This window comes from Drosophila eugracilis, unplaced genomic scaffold (assembly GCF_018153835.1).
Source record: "Drosophila eugracilis isolate 14026-0451.02 unplaced genomic scaffold, ASM1815383v1 contig_2088, whole genome shotgun sequence".
NCBI lineage: Eukaryota > Metazoa > Arthropoda > Insecta > Diptera > Drosophilidae > Drosophila > Drosophila eugracilis.
The window spans coordinates 2773238-2797253 of record NW_024572964.1 but is presented as its reverse complement, the minus strand read 5'-3'; the positions used below and the strand labels follow the sequence as shown (position 1 = coordinate 2797253).

At 42.0% G+C, this 24016-nt stretch overlaps 1 protein-coding gene across 3 annotated transcripts in view; it reads left to right on the top strand.

Annotated features, from left to right (window-relative positions):
* The window catches only part of LOC108107868 (regulating synaptic membrane exocytosis protein 2), a 58976-nt gene that overhangs the window by 6737 nt on the left and 28223 nt on the right, over positions 1-24016 (top strand). For 2 of the 3 annotated variants that reach the window (XR_001772452.1, XM_017215646.2), the window contains exons 2-4: positions 7333-7568; positions 15497-15950; positions 21957-22092. Coding sequence is in view for 2 of the 3 variants with exons in the window: in XM_017215646.2 (XP_017071135.1) it covers positions 15828-15950; positions 21957-22092 (259 nt within the window). In the remaining variant the exon portion in view is untranslated. The remainder of the gene's footprint in view (positions 1-7332; positions 7569-15496; positions 15951-21956; positions 22093-24016) is intronic. The other variant, XM_017215647.2, reaches the window with a different exon arrangement.

The following is a 24016-nucleotide window of genomic DNA, read 5'->3' as shown; positions in this document are numbered from 1 at the left end:
CCGTGCATATGCTGATTGGTGCCAAGCCTTCGTCTTATCGCAGGGCCTTTAAAATTGGCAAAGCCAGACGGCAAAACTCGAAACTTTTCACTTTTCCTGCTGAGCTTGGCCATAAATCAAATATGTGTGTAAATTTAGCTCGTTACTTTTTCTTCTTTTTTTTGTTTGACTCATTTTTCATGGCGCAGCAAAATTTTTGTGGCGCATTAAGCGTCGTTCTTTTGGCCAAATTCCACCCATCCTCCCATCCCGGGAAATTGAATTCCGTATATTTCGTATTTCTGCCGCAGACTTTAGTTCAGTTTATGTGCAGTCATTCCTGTTGGCCGATGAGCCATCAGAAATCCCAGGCGTGTGCTTAGCCAGAAAACGAAGCCACCACGCCGAGGACGTTAGCGAAATATTAAGCTTGGGGTCGACTGACTGGCCATATGCCAACGTCTGTTTGGGCCACTCCCCTTACAAGCCATATACAGAGTGGGCCAATTAAATCGAGGGAGCGGGGTGTAAGTTACCCGACCGACTGTTGCTCCTGGCGGACCCAAAGCACAGAGAGAAATGGTTTGTAAAGTCAGGAATTTATTGGAAATTGTGAGTGTTAAAAGATGGGCGTTACTCTTCAAAAAAAGGAACTTAAAAATCTTTGAGAGTGTAAATATTATAATCACAACTCCTAAATGGTTTCAAACATCTTTTCTCCATGACTTACCCCTTGTAAATAGTAGTTTTTAAAAGTCCTTAAGGCTTTCAACAAAGTTATCATAAAAGGAACATCATTTTAAAGACGCCTCTTCTTTATAAATTGCCCAATTTAAGAAAGTTATTCCTTTATTTAAATGCAACCATTTTGCCCTCAGTGAAGTCGCTCAACTTAGACTTCCGCAGATAGCGAAAAAGTGAAAACTTTGCATAATAATGAGCAGTTTATTTGCCAGCCCAAGCATGAGTGTATGTGTGTTTGAGTTGGTGTGCGATTGTGTGAGTGGTTTCCGGTTACAAGGTCCTGGCTTGTACTTTTCCCGATTTTCCTGGCCACCCACAACAAACGAAGCCGAATTCAAAGGCCCAAAAACTTGGCCGGATTCTCGTGTTTTTCTTCCATTTGCTGCAGAAATTGTTTCGTTGTTTGGCTAGCTGCTCCGCTTTGATCAGATTAGTCCTTTTTTTTTTCGTTAGGTCCTGGACGGAAAGGGAAATTATTTTTCTGGAGGCCATCGATTTTGGGTGAGTATTTAAGGAGCAGCGCTGCCTGCACCTGAAGTCCTGCTTAAAGTTCGCCTGGATTGCCAGGCACTGAGGATGGGTAAACAAATGTTTGGTTTCTTTCGAGCAAGTTTCGTTTGTTTTTGGCCATGTGTGTGCTCTGTGTTTTAAGTGGCTCTGTTTGCCATGCACTTTGTCTGCTGTCCGAACAACTTGCACAGCACGCTGTTTGCCCAGGTCTTGGCATGTGGTGCAGCCACCACGCAGGACCCTTACTTTTGGCAGCAACCCCCTAGAAACCACCGCCCACAGACACAGCAGGCGGCGTGTGTGGTGTTCTTGCCCAACAAAACGCACATCAAATTTGCATAATTTTGAGCAAAGTAACGTTTTGCACAAACAGAGGCAGCCACCCACTTAGAGTCCTCCCTAACCCCCCACAGAAGATCCCAGCAACAGGCAACCATTCAAAAATGCGTGCGCATTAGTTGGTAGATTTTATGACCCGCTTTGCATTTACCATGTGCCAAGCCATGAAATCTGTTCTCGAGTCTCTCGAATGGGGTCCTTGGGCTAATTAAAGATACAGTTTGCCAGATCTTGCAATGATTTTAAAATGAACTGTCGCCGACAGGATGTGCGGTGTCGAAATGGGGGGAAAATCTCTGTGGCAATATGTGCTTCTTATTTGTGTGGGTGGAAGCCACCGCACTGATTGACTGCTCCTGTCAACTTATTAAGTCGGAAATGTATGGCTGCTACCCCCACGCAGCTCACACTTTTCGAGTGAATTATTAGCATTTCTAAAAATACCTTGACGAGCTGCGTGGGAAAGAAAAGCTTGTCAGATTTACTTTAAAAACGTTACCCCAGTTCTAGGTCAAAGGTTTTAACTTTTCCTACGAACGGTCGTGCCAAATTGTGAAAATAAAACAAAGGGTGGGGATCCCCATCTTAACATGTAATTAAAGGTTTTAAAATTCAAAGAGTTAACACACAAGGTAAGGAAAATATTTCTTTGTTTTGAAAAACAAAACCTTCCTTACGGATTGTAGTTTAAAATTAATCTAAAATTCATATTTTCTCAGAATTATTCAACAAGAGAAATGGAAACACAAACTCTTGCCTAGCTTTATGATATTCCTAAAATTATTTTATCTAACAAATCTATCTTATTTCGAAAAACAAACTACTCTTTAAGGTCAAATGAAACCAACAAATGGCTTTTAGCAGCATTTCTTTGAAGGTCCTTTCGAAAAAAGATCCCTCGGAGAACACAATTCCAAGTCCGAGAGCTGTAAATAAAATACTTGAGGTGCGTCTAGCCCCCGTGACCTTAGACATATGTACAAAGGTGCCTATGTGGGGATATTTAGAAGCAGCCAGCCAGTCACGTTGCCGTGACATTGAGTGCCGCGCCAAATGTTAATGATGTGGCCTTAGCTGCACTTGTTGAGCCCCTCGGGCTGAGTTGGCCACACTGGCAGGCCCACAAAGAAATGCGAATGTGAATGCGAATCGTTTGCGGCACACTCACATCCTGCCATCCTGCCATCCTGCCATCCTGGCATACCGGCACTTTGCGCCCCGACAATCCGTATTGATTATTGCGTTTATGGCTGGCAACTGGAGCATAAGGGCCAAATTAAACACTATGTATGTATCCTGGCAGCGGGGATCTAAGGTCTAAGGTCCTGGCATTGTGGCTCGCACCAAGTGCAAACACAAATACGAGTCGAACGAGTCGCAGCTGTCTTTGATAGCAGGTAAATCAATATTTTCCAATATAAACCGTGCATGAGGCAATATGTTTTCTTTTTTCTGTGTCTCTGGGCAAAAGTCTTTTGCCAAACAAAGCCAGCTCAAAGACTCCCGCATGCAAATCAAAGTGTTTTCCCTTCTTATTGTAAATATTGCCAGGGAAATTGGCAACGAAAGGGAAAAAGCACTTATTGCTCATACGTACTGTGGATTTTCATGGAAACTAACTATAACAGAATGTGACTATTTTCCTTTTAAATAATGATTGAAAATTCGCAGACAAGACTTGGATTTTCATAAGTAAAAGAATAACTATAAGCATTTTTATCTAAGTTTCTTTTCAACATAAACGAAACCCTTGCGATGGCAAATGAATATTAGATTTCGAAATCTGATTGCCGAAAACTCTTTTCCTTTCTACATAAACGAGAACTTCAAAGCCTTTCAAGGACTATTCGATTTCAATATCTGATTGCCAGAGACGTCAAGCAATGTTGTTTTTCCCAGAAGAAGTCCTTCCACTAGTTGATGTTCCTGCGGCACTTTGTGCTGCAGCCATGGATGGATATTCCCAGAAGCAACTAGAGTGGAGAGCGGAGAAACATTCCCAGGAACAGGAAGCGGCGAGGACCTTTATTGGGGCACTTTAATCCGCTCATTAGGCAGCAGCTGCAGCAAGTGGCAGCTTAAAGTGGTATTTATTTAAATGCTTTCTGCTGGCAAAGGGATAATGTGGCTTCGGAACGAACCCCTTTTTGTTTGTGTGGAATATAAATTATGGGTCTAATGGGTGCGATGGCTGGAATGCCAATGTCTTGACCCGGAGACACAGAAAAAAAACCACACGTAGCAAGCTGGCTGACCCGGAATTGTCAGTTTTCCGCTGCAATAGCGTGCTGCATCTTATGGCCTGATGACACTGCTGCTGCCGCTTATTAAGCTCCTGGCATTTTCCATTTACAAGCTGAGTAACTGTTGTGGTAGCAGCTGTCATTTGGCATGCCTCGCTGCACACACGAGTCCTGCAGCCTGGCCACTTTTCCTTTATTTTCCTGCTTTTCCATTATTATTTATTTGAAGGCAAAGGATCGAGGGAGCTAGGGACGTGGCCAAATGATCTAAGACTACGCCTTGAGTAAACATTATTAAAATTGCCAACGTTGCTGGGAAATCCTAAAATAACCATAGCACCCAGCCGGAGTGTCGAGTGTCGAGAGGAATGGAAATTGTCATTTTCATATGGGGAAAAGCTCCAGCACACACACACACACATTGAAAAATGGCAGGCATCATGGCAGCCAAGGTTATTATTATTGCTAAGCTAAAGTGGACACACACACAGAGGGATATGGGATATAGGATATGGGATATATACACCACACATTCAACTTGTTGCTCCGGTTTCTTTATCCCTGTCGTGCGCGCTGATTATCCTGTTTTCTTTCTCCCTTCGGGTTTATTAGAAAACTGTCAGCAACGCTCCGCATGCTCCGGCGCACACTTGACATTTATTTATGCAAAAATGTGAAATCATTTGTGAAACTTGCCGTCAACGCACAGCCTCCACATCCACATCTACATCTATAGCCACGTCCTCATCCACCCACAAAGGCCATCAAAAGGGACTCGATTCCGAAAGGGATCCACGCCTCGTTGAATGTTGGCTACAACTCAGTGCTGGACCATAGGAAAAAGTGCGGTCCATGAATCAAGCTTTTTTGCCTTGTGCCGTCCTCGCATGGCGAAAATGTCGCTCAAAAAACGCTCTACAAGTGAATGGTTTTCTTTTTTTCTATTCCCACTTTGAGCTTTTCCTGCTCGGAAAGAGTGGGTGCTAATAACTTATGATTGGATTAAAAACTTGGCTTAGCACTCGATGGTCGTCGCCGTTTCTGGGAATTTATTAATTTCTCTGCCATATGCAGACTAAATAATTTTAGCTTCTTCGGCTTCTAAAGCCTTCTGTGGAATACATTTCCTGTATCTTTTAGGATTCTTTGCAGGATTTAAAAGATTTCCTAACAAATTGGCAGTATTTGTTTGCCAACCAGAGATGCTGACTTACTAATAACAATATTTTCATAAATTCTTAAAGATCTTCTATTCAGAAACAGGCCAAAAAGTCAGCTCTCCTCCAGAATCAATCATAAATTTGCAACGAAAAGTGTTCAAAAACCAAAGCCAGACCAAGTTTTTATTAAGTCTATGGAGGCCTTAAAGCAAAGCAATATAAAATGTAATTGCATGATTTGTGGTGTAAAATATTTTATGACACCTAAACATTTCCCTTGGTAAGCCCTCGAGACTTCAAGAACAACTCAAGTCCTTGTAACTTCAAAACAAGCTATTAAAACGAGTAAGAAAAACGAAGGAAAAATGGCTTTTCGCCTGATTGTATTTGTTTCACATAATCCTTGAAGCATGAACACTGCCTCAGCCCCATAACCCCCCTGCACTTGGAACTAATTTCTTTTGTCGCATTCAAATCAAAGGCACACGTGTGTCCGGTGCTCTTCCGCTGCCAGGAGGCGAAATCCGGCTGAAAGGATGGCTCATTAGACAGACAGCGGCGTTGTAAGTGAAATACTTGTTTGCCAGGCTGCTTATTGCTCCATCAGGCCAAAGTACTCTCTTTGTCATATTCTGGCTATTGAGTGATACAGTCATTTGGCCATAAGCAGCTCTTTTGCCTATTCGTTGGTAGTACACTGAAAATGATGTATGATAAGCTAGTAGAGAAAGTAATTCTATAACTCTTTAACTTTAGTTCTGCTTGTTAATCTAATTAGTCTAAGCAGTTTCTCTGAGAAGTGCTCTTAGCCTTTCAAAACCAATAACATGTTAAGCCATTTATGCTCCCTTTTCTGGCAGTGTAAAACTAAAAGCTGACACTGAAAGAGTAACTGGGAGCAGGGCCTTAACCCGAAATGCCTGAACGCATATCGGGCGCAAATATCTTTGGCACACTTCACTTCACTTAGACAAACAAGCGGGCGACAGCGGCGCTGAAGGCCACCGACAATGCCTGGCAATAGCAATATAGCCCTGTTGTTGATTGAACAAAAACAAGTTAGCAGGGGATCGAAGTGAAGTGGCTGCGTGGCCAGGGTTAACTTTCCCCGAGATCTACATCCCAGCACGTACGTCCAGGATGTCTGACTGGCTGGCTGGCTGGCTGGCTGGCTGGCTGGCTGGCTGGGTGACTGACTAACAGACTAACAGACTGACTGACTGGCAATTTGAACGAATTTGGCAGTGCTTCATAATTTCACTCCATCCTGGCTTTTGCATACTTTGGGCCAAGTTTTTCGGCTATGGCCGCCCGTGTGCTTGAGTGACTTTGATGCTGTCGAAAATGGACTTGGTCTTGGTGCTCGTCCTGGACTTGAGCCTCCACAGCTGCCTTTGTGTAATTTATGCCCTTGTTTTTCGAGCTGTCGGCGACTGACATCGACAACTTCCGGCCAACAACTACAATTCTCATTTACTAATTTAAATAAACTTTCAACAGCAGCTCTAAGTCGGTCCGAAAGTTTTTGGCCACAGCAATTCTGCATTCTGAATGTGCCACTTGGACGTAATGAGGATGTCCTGTGCCCAAAAATATGCCCACACCATGGTGTCCTTCAATTTCCGCATATACAATTTGCTGTTGCATAGTTGAGGGCAACAAAATAAGGAGGAGCATTGTGGCAGAACTTGAATGCCCCAGGGAAGGCGCGACCGCAGCCCAGTTGGCCAACTTTCATAATTACGAGAGTAACGACAACAGCCACAAGAAGGCTTCAGATCCAGCTATAGTATACATATATATATATATATAGCTATATAATGTTTAGTATATACACATAGCTACAGCAACAGGGCCGCAAATGCCGCAGCCGTCGAAAAGTTTCCAAGTCAGCCGAATTTATGATAGAAATATACTTTCTCTGCACTTTGGGGGCTTAGTAGGTACTTAGTACTCGGAGTAAATGGGGAAAAGTCAGCTGTTGTGATAAAGTATTAATGGAGGGGGCATTCCATCGAGGGTCCATTCAAGCAGAATCGATAATGCAAAGTGTCAAAAGCTCTCAATTAAATTTGCATATTTCTAAATTTACTTAAAGCTTTAATCTGAGAAACTAACACAGGTTTTCAAACTACAAAATAAGCTTGTATTCTCTTCAGTAACTATAACCTAGATTGATTCCAATTGAATGAAAATTGATGAGTTTGAAAATGGGTTATTGCCCGATTGCAGTTTAGGCCCAGAAGTTTCCGCCCTGGCGAGCATAACATTTGATTTATGCCCCACATTTCACATTCGACAGCTGTCTAATGCCAGGACATGCTCATAGCAACATCTCTCCCTCCATATCCTTGCAGAGCTCCAAGCACGCAGCCCGATTTCAAATCGAAAGCCAAAAAACCGAATGCACATCGACGGCGCCCAACAAATCGAGCAGCATGATGTCGACTCCACGACGACGCTGATGATGATTTAGATGGCAAAGGATCTGGAACTGTAGGTGTGTAGCCCTAGTCGAATTCCCAAATCCGAGAGGCTGTGGATGAAGCTGAAGGCGGTGGCAGCAGAACGGAAATGAAATCAAATCGCACAGGTAATTTGTTGCCACAATGGCCAGATGAGAGGCCTAACTTCAACTTACTGCGGTATTTTTGGGCGTACACAGGAACATATTGGGTTATGAGTTGCCTTTATAACGAAACTATAAGAAGAAGGTTGCAAAATCATGAAGTAAATGTCTTTAAAATACTGAAGGAAGATTTGGCTGAGAAAATAAATGTATTTTAATGATTCTGAACTTCTTCTAAGGACAAAAAGTTGATAAATCCTAATGCAAGATTGAAGAAATACAACTTCTGATTATAAAGACAAATAAATACGCAAATAAAGGCACTTTTTCCCCCAGTGTTCCCTCCCCAAACCCGAGAGAGTATGCATTACAAATGATGGGATTACTGTGCGCAGATGATTAGGTTTGAGTTGCAGAATCGGGGGCCCGAAACAATATGCGATGCCTGCGGCATTCCGCAGAGGAGAGGAGTTGAGAGTCCTGGCAAGGATGTGCGGTCGAATAATGGCCTCGGCTGGCGTCTTCCAGTATCTGTATCTGTGCGGCGTCCTGGCAAGCCAAACCACAGCAATTATTGCTTTGCTATTGCCGGCGGATCAATTTAAATTGTGGGGTTCAATAATAGCAGAATGCCTGCGCTGCGGTATGCCACACCGCCCTATAACCACCCTCTGTCTTTGATTAATACGTATGTTAAATACATTATCATGAAAAATGACTTGAGGCTGAGTGTGAGTGACTGGCCATGCGGCGTATGCGCAATATGTAACACACAAGAAAAACATCAAACGCAGCATGGTGTTTACTTAGCTCGATTTGTCATAAATTACCAGGATTCATGTTGATTTTTCCTTGTGACCTTGTAATCAATATCGCCTGCGGGGTCCTTCACTTTCGCGGATTTAATTGAATACATCCGGAGGACGGAGAGACAGAGACAAACGACCGTGGAATCGGAGCTGGAATCGCGTATAATTAGTGCTTCATGAGACCGAATTAGCCCAATTTGCCATTTCAATTCGTTCAGTTTCACTAGGAAGTTAAAACCAATTTGCCAGACCATATGAAAAATGCATCAATTCAGATCGCAATCAAATTAATGAATATAAGTGCTGAATATTTCATAAATAATAAAACGGCAAAAGGGCAAAGCTGGCCGGGCTGGGGATTGTGTGCGATTGTGGGAATTAAATATTTGTCTGTCTGTTGGTCTGACATTTGACCTTCCGGCCACACACAGATTTGTTAAATTTTGCAAGAGAATCAAGGCTGCAAATTTGCATCCGGAATAGATGCCCATTTATCTGTTGCCTTATATTCCGATACTCCACTTGAAATAAAAGAAATTCTTACATGGAAACATACCAAAGTGTTGACCTGATTTCATGCCCTTTTCCTCCGTGTATCCAAGCCAAGCACTTGCAATGCAATTTACAGGGCTCTGCCTGCCATGCAGGGAATGTCGGAGTGGAAATGGGCTTGGGATCCGGTGATGGAGACAGCTGAAGGCGCCGGGGAAATGGGATCCTGCAGAACCGCAGACAGACAGCTGCGACAGCCCAGACACATGTTATGGGTGTGCGGGCGTGTGAGAGTGCGGTGCGATAAGTAAGCACAACAAGTGCTCTACGACAGTGCGAGTAATAACAATAATGACAGCCATACGCCCATACGCCCACGTCATGTGCGTATCGATGGTAGACATGATTATGCATAATGCTGAAAACAAGCTAGAACAAATGGCTTAAATCCAGGTTGCCATGACAGCCTTGGCAGAAAATCTATTTTGTCCTCTTTTGCATATTTATGACAATTTATTTAGTTTGTGCTCATATTTTTTAATTGACTTTGCTGACGGGCCACGAGGTCGTCCTTCCAAGGACGAGTTGTGTTGAAGGCGGCTGGCAAGGTATAGAGAGAGAGAGAGAGAGAGGCGGGCCAAGGAAGGACGACCAGAACGACATTGAATTCGCATTAGATGCGCTGGAAAAGTTCATGAGGCCGTTGAGCTGCTTTTACGGCTTGTTTAGTTGGCCGACAGTTCGACATTGACATTGACATTGGTACATCCTTCATGCATGTGCTGAATAATTAACTGGCAATATGTTCGAGCTCAAAGGCCGGGCCTTGACAGCCAGTCGGCTTAACCTTAGCCCTGTTCGGTTTGGGCCAACATTTAATTACGCAATGAATGCCTAGCACTTTGTTTTATTTTTGGGAATTTTTCCACCCCAAAATATATATCCTTTCTTATTCTACACTTGTCAAATTTATGGCTTTCCCTCACTCTCTCTCTCTGTTGCTATAAATCATATTCCATAAATCAAGTTTTAATCCTTAGAAAAATAAATGGTTTTGTTAGAAATTTGTAAAATAAATACAAGCACTAAGAATAAACTTAAATTCATATTAATTTATATTCTCCTTAATTCTACAATGAATCCAGTTTGTTATCCTTTGTTTTACGAGTGTATCTGGACTCTTTTTGCAAGCACTTGCTGAAAATAATTATAATTATTTTTTATTGCCAGCGGCATTCGCCGCCTTGTGGTTAATTAATTGCGGTCACTTTGCTCTCCAGTTCCCATCCTGGCCAAAAAATCTCAACGGTCGTGCCATCGCTTAACGGCCATTAAGCCTTTTTGTCTGGTTCTGGCCGGGGTTTTGTTATTACGAGGTTCGGTTTTTATACCGCTCACTTTTTTGTTCTCCGCTCCGTTTGATTTAATTTTCTAGGCCAGCCGTGCGTAATTAATATAAAGTTTTTCCAACGCGAATAAATCAAGGGATGCTTGGGAATGATGTCCTAATAAGGAAATTAAGTAGCAGTTCCCTGCTTTTACGACACAGTGACAATTACGTCCTGGCTTCGTCCTTAAATGCGGATGAGACTGTGTTGAATTTCACGCATTCCTAATGAGTTGCCACGTTGGCGCGACATCATAAATGCCAAAATGCGATGCCTCCACCTGCCACCCGACTGTGGGAAAGGGGCGTGGCACAATTGCGTGTTGTCATGCAAGAAAATAGTCGTCGAGCTGCACATTTTACAAAGCGTTAATGAGCGGTAGGCGAGCTCAGGGGTGGACATATCCATATCAAGTACATTTGGCCCGAGTTTTATTGCTCTTCACGGAAAATACTCATATTTTTATTCAAAAGGAATTTGGATTAACTAAGCTTTACTAATATTTAAAGATTATATTTAAATTTAAAGTACAAGTCCAAGAATGGAATACTTAAGAAGAACTTTCGACTATCAAAGGCCTTAGTATAGAAGGAATATAGGACCCTTTATTGACTAAATCTAAAATCTGATGAGGAAATTTAGAAAACAAAACATTTCTGCCATTACTTTTCTCTCTCTGCTGTTATGTCTGATGTTCACAGGGCGTATGCTTAATTCCTCCTAATATCAAACAGGGCGAATGCGTAATATTTGCTAAGCACTCGCCAGTCGTTTGATGTTGATTGTAGGACACTGCATTGGAACGATGGGTTTCCGTTGTCCAATAAGTTTCCAGCTTCCCAGCTTTGTGTAATCAGATCTGAAGGAGTGGGAGTAGGAGGTGGTGGAGGAGGAGGAGGAATCGAAAGCATTTCTGACCAGTAATATTGGTTCCATAATCCGATGGCCCAAATCGTGGCACGCAACTGCTGGTTGCTGGCTGACATTGTGAAGTGCATGGCATGTCCCAGATTCAGTTTCTGTTTCAGTTCGAGTCCATAATCAAATATCGTCGCACAAAGCCGGGCCAATTCCCCAGGGGGAGGCAAGAGAGCAAACAGGGCGAAAGCAAAAGAGCCAGAGCCAGAGCCAGAGCTAGAGACGGAGACCGAAAGCAAATAAAATTTTCTAATAAATAATTTATGAAACAATAAGCCACAATACCAGCAAATTGAGTGTAAAACCCGGAGCCGAACACAATGCCAGGTCATTAGTTGGTGGCAACAGTTGGCCAAAAACATAACTCGAACAATGCGTGCAGCAGACAATTTCATTTGTGAAAGTGAAAACACTTTGATTCGATTTCAATTAAGATGAAAGTCAGGATACAGTCGACAGGATATTGAGAGCGACGTGTCAACTGTTTTGTGGCCCGACCGCAAAACGGAGCTCCTTCAGAGCAAATCGAGGCATGCGCCACTTCTGAAGGACTCTTGCTTAGGCTTTTGGTTTTGCTTTTGCTTTTGCTTTCGCTTTGATTAAACGTCAAGTTGCAAGTATCGCCGTGTGCGACCGCAAAGCGAGTGCCACTTGAGGCACATGAGCCACGCCCCCTACTCCCTGCTAACTGCCTCTGTCACGCCCCCTACTCCCACTTGCCATTTGAATAATTGAGTTTGGCAGCAGTTTAAACGATTGCCAGCCTTTGTTTGCACTCCGGCGAAAAGCTCAGCGTTTCCAGTGGGCGTAGTTTTATTTCATTTCTCAGCGTACGTGTTCTGCATGGCGAAAATCCTGGGGAAATTGTAAATGGAAATGGCCATGTCAATGGGAGTGATGCCATGTGCTGCCCGGAATCGGATTCACAATCAGAATCAGAGGCAGCAATCTGTTCGGTCAGCCCACAACATCCCATTCCCCCCACCGAACTTCTTCTGTTTATTTCCAGCAATTAAACCTTTCCAAGGATTTTCAAGGAGGCAGGAAACACGGCCGACAAGATCGTGTAGCCGCCAAGTAAGCCCGTCTCTGTCAATTAGCCAGCCATGGCGTTGACATCCCGTTCGTTTGCCACTTGGCTGTCCTGGTGTAGTGGTGTCCTGCTGTCCTCTGATGGCCGAAAGCAAACAGGCCGCGGTCGCAGGTTCATTAAAAATCCTTTTTGCTCAACAATGTCGCCTGTGCCAGAGGCACTGAGCGGAAATTTAGTTTGATTTGTAAAACATTTCATCGATTCTTTGTTATTGAAAATGAAGAGGAATATATTTTGAGACATCTTGCTTAAATATTAAGAAAGAACTACCTAAAACTGAAGTAAAACCAATTTGATTAAATGGAATTTTCCTCTTGACTAAACTTTATTAATTGATATTCACATAGAAAAGCGCTTTTCTCTACTAGTGAGATAGTTGAAAGTTTATAATTCGCAGAATTTATATTGAAAAGCATCCTGGCCGTGTCATTGGATTGTCCCGTCGCTTGTGGAAAGTTCCCCTGCTCTCCAAAGTTTTCCCCTCAAAACTTTCGCTTGTTCGCTAAGGCAAATTAATTTTCCACCAGATCGATAAACTATGATTCTTCATAGTTTCAAGTGACACACACAGTCAGGCACCTCAAGTAGATGTGAAGATGGAGTGGGTAACTCGGCACTCATCTTATCCTGGTCCCTGGTCCCTGGTCCTTGGAAGCCCCATCCTTTGGCAGCCAACTTACAACAGCAACCAAGCACGGAGTGTGTTAACAAGCCGAGCAACAAGGCAGCAAAAAGGGAGAAAGAGGAGGTCTCCGGGTTTGTAATCTGCAGACTCGCCGGGGAAATCCCCCATCGCTTGGCTTTGTTGACAACGCCTCATTCATGGCATTCATGAGCTCGGTTTCGCAGCTCTCGACTGCCGGCGATTCTGGTGATCCCAGCAATGCCCCCTGCTGTCCGGTTTATTTATGAACTGCGCTGCGATTCCTCAACTGCAATTGGACCTGATGCTGCTCTTGGCCCTGTTTTTTTTTCATGGTTCAAAAGCTGTTGCGCTTCATTTGGCTGAGGAATTGCTTTGGCCGTATTTTTTCCTCCATTTATTTCGGACTGGCCTGCACTTAATTTGTGTCCCATGCACGTTCCGGCATAACAATTCACTTTGACACCCTGTGTGACGTTAGTCGCAATAAATCGCCGGACATTGAAAGTTTGCCGCAGCCCACACATGGAAAATGGAAATAAACTTTCAAAAAACTACCAACTGGGCATCCACAGGGAAAAATGTTAGACGAAAGGCAAATGGATTTGGCTATGAAGGGACATAAACCAAGGGTCTAGGGTCTAAGGATAGTATTCTCATACCATTTTGTAGTTCTTTTATATTAAAACTCGCTTTTTCTCTATGTGTACTTGCCTCTATTTTATATTCGAGCGTTTCAATTTCGATTCGGTTTGGTTACGGCCTAGGTTTTGTTTTGCCGAGCTTTGTTTGCCTGTGCGTGACAATTGCGATGTCCTTGGGTCCCGGGTCCTGGACAGGATCTAAGCGTGTGGGTGATAAATCTTGTTGGACTTTATTTAATGCATGTATTATTTCCAACCGAGCACACACTCACCCACTCACACACACACACACACTGACCTTTAATGCTAATGGCAATCTGATCAGTTTCATTAGCATGCACAGGACGAAGGCTCTTCGCCTGCGGGGGCGAACTCACTTTGGGCTAAGCCCAGAGCCCGATTCGGAAACTCATTCTCCCAATTTCGCGCTAATTAACTGGGTGCCAACTACAGCCGACCAAGTTGGCTGGAACTTTGCCAGGCAGCATCCAGCTGCCTTCTTTCCTCATGCAGCCCCTCGTCCTCTGTGTGCGCTTGTGTGTGTGTTCATGTGATTTCATGCTTGTTACCAACACCAACAACGGCGACGGAAAGTTACAATTTATGAGCACATCCTTGCGCGCTAAGCTTGTGTAAGCACGAGAGCCTGTCGTCGCTTTTCCACCCGAATTTTCCCCTCCCCACTTTCCCCAAATAAACACTTGTAAGATCTTTCTCCGAAAATCAAGCTCGTCCTGATTTTGGTGCGCGGAATGCATGTCCTGTCGCTGGCATTTTGACAGCTTCAAGCGGCAACTAATTTTCATTTTTCCCCAAAATACAATTTAAAACTTCGCCCGCCATTCGCCAGCTCATTTGGCGAGTCGGCAAGTCGGGACACATTCCCCATGTCGAGAACTATCTCAAATGACTTTTTATGAACTTTTCAAATGCTCTCACAATGGCCAAAAAAGGAGGAAAAAAGAAGACTTCTCGACTAACTGCATTCTGTGCCAATGACTTGGCTAAAGTTTGCAACTTCAAACTTGATCGGCATCCCTTCGCTTTTAATCCGTTGTCCCGGCAACATCAATGCGAATTGGGAATTGGGCAATGGGAATTGCAAATGCCAGTATATAGTCGCATATATCCCTAGACCGATGCAGCTCAAATCGAGCGGATAGCTCGACAATTGAATTGCTATGTGGGTCATTTCATTTAATAATTCCATTGGCAGGCAAACAGAAAAGCCAGCTCAGAGTTCCCCCTTTTATGTGCACTACAACATCCCGGCTGCAGTGAACGCCCGATAAGCTGGCCAAAGCACTCTGATTGCACTAGTTGATGGGGATGGTCTAGAGCTTATCAGTCAGCCAAAGAGCTTAACAAAGCAGCCATTCAGACAGGGGAAATAAACAGAAATATTCAGTTCTTGAAAGATTTAATTTTGGATTTTTTGCTAGTAAAATTAAAGAGAAATTAAGGGTTATAGTTCTTAAGGAACTAAACGGATTATAAGCAACTTTCTTAAATTAGAGCTTAACTGGGCTAACGGGACTTATTGAAAATCAGTTTCTGATGTTAACTTTAAGGCTTCGTTTGCTAACCCACTTAGCAGGGCCAACTTACCATACAGGTCACAATGGAAAAGGGACTCTTGCATGCCAGGCGACACATTATTTCCGCCTTATAAACTTTTGCCGCTCGACTTTTCACCACTTTTCCCCATGTGCCAGAGCGTGTGTAAGAGTGCGAGCTTATAGCTTGGTTATGGGTAGCGGGAAAACCCAAAAACGCCGTTGATGGTTATCGTAGGGAAATTTATGGAGCCCAGCTAAGTACGGTGTAAGCCGGGCAGACCATTACACGTCCGTGAGTTGAGCACTTTAAGCGCGCCGCGTGCAACTTTCTCCTACTACCAAATGACTAATTATAATTTTCCGCCTCTTTCTCGGTTGTACTTTTCCATGTTTTCCGCCAAAAAAGGAGCAGCTGCAGCCGGCGGCAATAATAACGCTTGTGAATTATGGCCAAAGTTAATTAAAAGCCAAGAACGAAACTAGAGCCGCACATAAATCAATCGAATAGAGACCAGAGCTGGAGCTGGAGCAACATGTAGAATGCTGGTATGCCAATATCCCCATGTCAATGCCTATTTACATGGCCAGTGAAAAATGGCCATCAGTGGAACGAACAAACAATATGGCCAAGAGGAACGAAAACAATCCAAATCGAAATCGAAATGACTTAAAGCGGCTTACTGGCGACCAGAACAAAGCAAACATAACGTATACGCAACGTCCAACACGGCGGATGCATGATTAATTGCACTTTAAATACAAACAGAAAACGAACGAATAACCGATTCTCAGCCAAGGAAATAAGCAACAAAAAACGCGTCAAAATGTTGCCCACCAATGTGATGTCATTCATGAAGAAGGTAAGTGACACTTCGATTTTTAATGAATATAAAAATATATCTATATATATATATCGTAGATATAAATCACTGCCACGGCCTTGTTGTCACTGGCAGAAGCTCGTAATTTATGCTTAATTTCATTTCCATTCGCCGGTTGTGATTCTTTAATTATTCCCTGATGATAATGAGCAGCAAATGAAATGCAATAAAAACCGAATTTTTAATTCATTTGCCGGCTGCCGGAGAAGTGCCCATTCCCCACTTCCATTTTAATCAGTAAAAACTTCTTGCTGCATTCTTTATTGCCAATTAGTGGCAGAGCTTTAAGATTACTTCTAGAGATTTTAAAGGGGTATATTTAAAGATGAGTTACAGGAATGGTAAATATCATTCTCAAGAACTGCATACATTAATCGGCTGCAGGGAGAGTTGAAATCGTTTACGACCTTTTCAAACAGGCTTCAAAAACAAACGCCCGGCGGAAGGGCAAACAAAACTTTTTAATTAAAAAGCCCTTTAAATGCTTTGCCCGCCTGACTGGCTTTGCCCCTTTTGTTGATGAGCCCCCGAAAAATATCAAAAATACACATAAAAACGCAAACGGACTGGCGGCAATCGAAGTGGTTCAATTATCCTGCCGAGCACCTGCCTCGGGTTGGTGTCCCTTTTTTTATAATGCGGAAATTGTTTTCGGCAAATGGTCGGGCAAGGGAAAAATGAAAGAATAAAATTATACATGAACAAGTGGGCGTGTGAAGCCAAAAATAACACAGAAAAAGGAGAAAACGGCAACGAAAACGGAAAAGCCTTCGAAGAGTGTAAATTCCGTAGAAATTCCTGTTTGGCACAAAATTCTTTGCAAAGTTAATAAAAACCAAGTTGGAAATTAAAGGCCGGGAGAATGCCGGCTGACAACAAGCAAATGCCAGCCAACTAAATGCTGTAGATTTTTGTGTTTTCGCCAAGTTTGATTAGACCAAATGAAGCACAAAATCAAAGCAGCAGAACTTCGCCAGACTTCAGTCTTCCGCCGTTAGCCAGAAAGGAACCCATCTCAAGACAATGATGAGCCGTTGACAGTCTGTTAGCAAGTCCGTTGGCAAAAAGGATTTGGCAAACTTTTTCTATTCGCCATTCAAATGCCTAACAACCAGTCGTCGGGCTATTTGGAATTTGGCGACAAATGCGAAGGGACCGCAGGACATCAAAGGACGCTCACTGGGGCATCAATGGTGCTGAAATTCTGCTCGGTGGCTGCACGACCTCCTGCAGTTTATTTGCAGCAATTTCCTTAATAGTCCTGCCGCTGTAAAGTTCCCTGGCAACTGCCACACTTGGCTCGTTACACATTTGCTTGCGGTTGCCTGTGTCTAGCTGTGGACTCGCCTGTGGACAGCTCCTGGCCATGCCATTTCAGCCATGCCATCTCGGCCATGCCATCTCCTGGCCATTCCATACTGGCCATTCCATCCTGACCACACGTGTCCCAGTCGGTTGGCCCCGTTGTCTGTGTGCTGCACTTTATTGTGCCTCGGTGCAGGCCATAAACAGCAACAGGCAGCTGGCAACTTGTAAGTTGCAACAGGCAACTCGAAGCCTTGAGCCCAATGACAAGCACGTGCCTGCCCCAGAAACTACTTAATACACGAGGAAAAACAGAAGGTATTTCGTACTCCACTCTAACTGATGGTAATCTGCTTATTTGTAGGAAAACATTTTCATTAATTAGCAATTAAATCCTTTGAAGACTTCAACTTCCCCTTCCTGGCATAATAATTTAAAACGAATTGGGAAAAATCCAATTAGTATCAGAAAAACATAAGCTTAATAGAACTTTACTCGACAAAATAACGAAAATTAAAAGTAACAATGATTATTGATAAATTTATGTAGTAAAAGTCATTGCCAAGAAAGAATGAATCAAAGGGAGAATTTACTTTGTAATAAGTTTGATTGCCAATTAAATGTGGAAAACTAAACAAAATAAATACATAAATTAGTGTCCCAGCAATAATGTCACAAACTTAATAAGTCTATATAGACATTTTCCAACGTGTCCTTAGGTTTTCCGTAAGACATTCGTTATAAAGTTGTTGGCAAGTTTTAAGTGGCAAAGTATTTGCTCGCTGCTTTCATTTCAGTTGCTATTGATTTCCATTCCGGCTGCAAGGATGTCTGTCCTCACGGAATGCAAACGCATTCATTCATCGCAGACAAGGCAGAACTTTCTCCCCAATGGCGACCGACTTTCTTCTCATTTCTTCCCCCGCATTGACTGCTGTTTTATGTAGCATACTTTGCGGCCATAAAGGGCGCACATATTGCGCGCCTTATTATGGTAGTGTGGTGCGGCAAAAGCGAGTGGAAAAGCGTGGGAAAAGCGAGTGGAAAAGTGAGGAAAAACTCATGGAGGCGGCAACAGCAGCTCTTAAACGTCAACACATAATTTTCGGCACTAAACATGAAACTATTTGCGGCTTCGGGCCATAAGACCCAGACTCCGGCAGAGCAAAAAATCATAATAAATGACAAAATTAACACGGCAATAATTGTGCGAGGAGCTGTGCAGGAGGAATGCCGAGTAGTTTACCCTTGTGCAAGAAAAATGGCGTCAGACACCTGAGCACATAAATTAAGTGGGGTTTTTCTGGGCTGTAGTAGGGTCTTAGTACGGAAAGGGCGCGCCAACCCCCGAACCTCCGAACAAACAACTATACATTACACTAAGATTTCATGGGTTACCCGCAAAAGCTGGCAGGGAAAATGAAAGGAGCAAAGGAGCCCATAAATCCGCAGCATGAATATTACCAGGCCGACATCAAATGACATCATCAAAAATGTAGCCCAGCCCGAGCACAAAGCGGCCATAATCTGACACTAGATGCCGCTTAGTTCCTGCCAGAGTTGGATCCTGACCACCTAGGCTCCTCCTAGTCCCCCGAAAATCCCCTCTTAACCCCCTAAAGCCTTTTCCCCCTTTGGAAAGGTAGGCAACCGAAAACGCTGCAGCCAAAAGCACTTAGCGTAATTTGCGCTGTGCGAACGAGAAGGCTGCACTATATGGAAAGTCCTTCATGCATAGCGAAAAATATTATAATTTGTTTGATTAAATATTAAACAGACATTTTAGCATGTGTATTAAAGAAAACAATAAGTAAGTAAGTGATTAGAAAAGCGATAAATATTTTAAAGGCCTATTGATTTTACTATCTACAAAAGTAATTGCAGTTTCACTAACTTTCGAAATAATTTAGCAATGACTTACTGTATTCTCTCTATTCCCTTCCCATAGTTTCAAAAGTATATACATTATTATTTTCAGTGCACTTCAAATCTAGTTCTTCATTTTGTTTCCTGTGTAGTCAACTGTGCGGCAGTTTGTTCCGGTTTCGTTGGCGCTTTGGCAAATAGAAAATTTCCACTTCATAAAATGCTGACAGAGCACAGCAGCACTTATGTTTTCGGGGCTCGGCTGGTCGACTAGTCGCCTCCAATTGTTATTCTTCTCCCTGGCATATACACATATATATACACAAACCCACACCCACACAGACAGCTAAGCCCGGTGAATCCCCCCTTCTCACAGTCTGTGTGCATTAAAAAGAATGACGGCAATTTTTGAAAGCCTCTCCGGCTGGCGGATTCTGCCTTTGGTCCTCCGTTGTTTAATCAAAAATTACTTGCCACACTTTACGATTTCTTGGCAATTTGTTGCGCTTCAGACGCCTCCAGCAGAACCCAGAAAAATCAAATAAAACGCACCGCGTTACTTTCACCTGCGTGCCTGTGATGACTGGGCAGAAAAAAAGCTGAGAAAATCTGAGGCACATCAGGGTAATAACCTTACGCACAGGGAACTCAGATCTTGGCCTGGGAATTTAATCCTAATATTCGTCTAGTTTAGTTAAGCTCTGGGATAGGAAAATGATTTATCATGCTAGCCTAAAAGAAAGAGGGAATGTGTATTTAAATGTGAATTGAGTTGGCTAAGTTATGGACAAAATACTGTCACTTTGAGGAGAAAATATGAGACAACCAATGCTTGCATTTTCGATAAGATTTTAGTGCAAACCAATTGAGAATCATAGAAATCAAATTCCGAACTCAACGAGGTATAACATTCCATATTCTGACCATTTTTGGTGTTGTTGTGGGAAATACACTGGTATTTTAAGCAGAACATCCAAATTATGACGCTTGAGTAAAATTCGCGATATTTTAGCCAGTATTACGCTTATATCTCTGCCAAAATGAGACGCATAGCTATGAAGAGGATTGCTTTGTGCAGCTAACGACCCGTACAAACTTTCTATTTGGTTGGGGCGATGATTTTTGGAAGTTAAATTTTTGTCAAATTTCACTTTTTTTGTAAGGGGTACCATCATCATTTTTTCGAAAATTTGAAAAAATTTTTTTTTCTTCAGATTTTAATGCTAGTTGATTTTTTTGAAAATAGATTGAAAAACAAACTCAACGATGTATAGAATTCAATATTCTAACCTCTTTTGGCTTTGTTATAGACAAAATACTAATATTTCGAGCCTCAAATCGGGACACATCGGTTTTCGCATTTTTTGAACCTCATAAAATTTTACGAAAAATCTCAAAAAATGTACTTTTTGAGTGTGGTACATAGTTCGACGGGGAATTTAATTACGAACTCGGCGAGGTATGACAATCCATATTCCGACGTTTTTCGACGTTGTCGTGGGAAATATACTGATATATTAAGCTTAACATCCAAATTATGACTTTTGAGTAAAATTCGCGATATTTTTAGCAGTATTATGCTTATATCTCTCTCAAAGTAAGACACAAAGCTATAAGGAGGATTGTTTTGTGCAGCTTACGACCCCCACAAACTTTCTATGTGCGTATGGCAATGATTTTCGGAAATGAACATTTTTGTCAAATTTCACTTTTTTGTAAGGGGTACCATCATCATTTTTTCTAAAAATGGAAAAAATATTTTTTCTTCAGATTTTACTGACAGTTAAATATTTTGAAAAAAGATTAAAATACAAGCCTAACGACGTATGACATTCCATATTCCGACCATTTTTGGCTTTGTTATAGACAAAATACTGATATTTCGAGCCTGAAATCGGGTCAGACCGGTTTCACATTTTTTTCGCATTATAAAAATGTACAAAAAATCTAAAAAAATTTACTTTTTGAGTGTGGTACACAGTTCGACGGGGAATTTAATTTCGAACTCAACGAGGTGTAACATTCTATGTTGGGATCATTTTTGGCTCTGTAATGAGGAAAATACTGATATTTTAGGTTGAAAAGCAAAATTGTGACTTTTGAGTAAAATTCGCAATATTTTTCCCCAGTGTTATGCTTATAACTTTGTCAAAAGAAGTCGCAGAACCAAAAGAAAGACTGTTTTGTGCAACTTACGACCCAAGCAAACTTCCTATGTGGGTATGGCAATGATTTACGGAAACTAAATTTTTTGATAAATTTCACTTTTTTGTAAGGGGTACCATCATCATTTTTTCGAAAAATTCAAAAAATATTTTTTTTTCTCAGATTAAAATGGCACTTGGATATTTTGAAAATAGATTGAAAAACAAGCTCAACAAGATATAACTTTCCATGATATGATCATTTTTGGCTTTGTAATGACGCAAATACTGAAATATGCCGACTACTCTAGGTTTTGTTTATTTCTTATCTGCCTTGACTAATTTAATATGCATCACAACTTTAATCCAGTAAATTCCTTTAAATTCCCATAGACCTCCGTAATCAAAATCTAAAACCGACAGTTACATAGGACTTTTAGCTGATGAATGAGGGCAACGTGGCCGTGTATTACTACAGCCAATAATCTCGTCGTTTTGGTTCAGGTTTTATGTTCATGGCCAGACCCAGCCAAGAGCCGAATAAAGATTTACAGCTGCCGCAAATCAAACTCACAGCTCGATACACCAATATTTATCCACATTTACTTAGCCCTGCCCGCTGCCCGCTGACCTCTCACCTTCTCAACTTTTCCTCTGTTATTTTCCGCAGATGGTGGCCACCGATGAGCAGACCAGCGAGCGGCAGCAGCATGCAGCGGATTCGGGTGGCGGGGCCTCCCAAACGGGGGCCCTGAACAAGATGAAGGCTACGATTTCCTCCTCGCTGCTCACCGTCACAGACAAAGGTAAGTGTACATACATATATATACATATGTAACATAAGCATAAGGGTTTAAGTGTGTGTGTGTGTGCTGGGTTATCCTTTCAGTTATCCTTGCCGTAAGTGCATGCGAATTTATGGCATGAATTTTCATACAAGTGCCCGTAAAGCTGCTTGCTAAACTTTGTGCAAACTTTGCGTCTGTTTTTGCCAGCGCACGTAAGTTTTAGCAATGAGCATTCGGCGGCTAACGGTGCGTATACGCAATATTTGCTTCTCACGCTCGTTTGCATCGCATATTGAATAATGTAAGGGGTCAGTGCTTGGCTGCAATGTCAAGTCATCGACATTCACACAGTCATTGTTATGGGGTCCATAAATGCTGCGACAAAGTCAATAAAAATCGGTGACTTCTGTTTCAGCATCAGCTTTAGTATGGCAGTTACAGCTGAGTTCAAGATAATGGTAGTACATTCAAGATAACATGTCCTAAGAGATAAATGTAATACGGATAGCTTAAGATGTCAGTAAGAAGTTTTAGGCTAAGAATCGAAACTAAAAGCAATACCAATTTTTTAGATTTTTCTCTTCCAGTAAAATAACATCTTATGTTACTATTATCTTGAGCTCTGCTGTATTTATTTAGTGGTAGTGAAGGAAACAGCGGGAAACACGAGAATGTTGTGTTGACTTTTGTGTTATTTTTATCACATTTTAGTTGGCCACCAGCTAAGCGAAAGCTGTGGCTTGTTGATTTTATGGCCAAGCCAGGCCAAGCCATTCGATTTATTAGAACGAAATGAAATCTTATTTCACGATGTTTATTTAGCAGGGTCGTAAAAGAGCGAGACAGATTTGCGCACATAATTTGGGCAAATATTTTTGTACTTGTGTCCCTTTGAACTCTCCGAAGGATGCAGCTGCAGAAGTGCTCTCCAGCGCCAGTTGGCAGTTCTCCAGATTTCTTTTTTTTTGTGGCCAACCACAGTCAAGAGTTGACACATAATTTAAGGGCAGAAAAAACTTGCAAATACTTTAATAGTTGCGCAGTTCTTTTATCTTTCATGCCACCTGAGTGTTCCCTTGAGTGGGTGAAATCGCTTTTTAAAACAAAATAGAACAGAAAGGGAGAAAGGTTTTTCCTCGCTGGGTTTTCTCTGGCATTGTTTTATATTTGCTTTGCCACTTTTACGGCTGAAAATGTCAAGCGTGAGTTGCCGAAAGGTGAACAAGCACAAGGTGCAACTGTGCGTATGAGCAATGCAAGGCGCACGACAAAAGCCCGCCTTTGTCCTTGTCTCATGACTGTGACTAATGCACCGCGACTTTTTCCGGGCCGCATAAAACTTTTCACCATTTTCTCAAGGGTGAAATATATAAAACACACAAACACACACACACACACACACACGTTGCCAAAGCATATAATCATTTAAATGTGCGCCAGTTCTGGGGAAAAGGCTTCAGTTTGTCAGGTTTTTCCGCTGCAAAAATGAAACTCACTTAGAAAAATCAAATGTTGCATAAGTGATTTTATGTAATTTAAGAGAGTGCCCTTAGTGGCAAGGAGAAATTCATAATAAAGTCTGTCAAGTTTTTATTTGCATTTCCCTCAGCGAAAATGTTTCTTTAAATAATATTTACTTAATAAGTTTTATGATTATTAAATATTAATTTTAAAGTGCTTAGACTTTTATATTTATCGATTTTGCTTCTAGTTTCTTAGTAGTTTAATACTATTTTGCCACCTTAACTTATAAATATTAATTTCTTGCTATTTTGGACTTATTTTTTAACATCTACCAATCCGAAATTATCCGATTTAGCAGCCATTTACCAACTTAACTTCCTACCTTTTAGCCATCCCCTTTAATGAGTATCGACGGCTGTCAGAAATTTCCTTTTCACCCGATTATTATTTTATTTATTGCATTTGCCTGCCTGTCGCT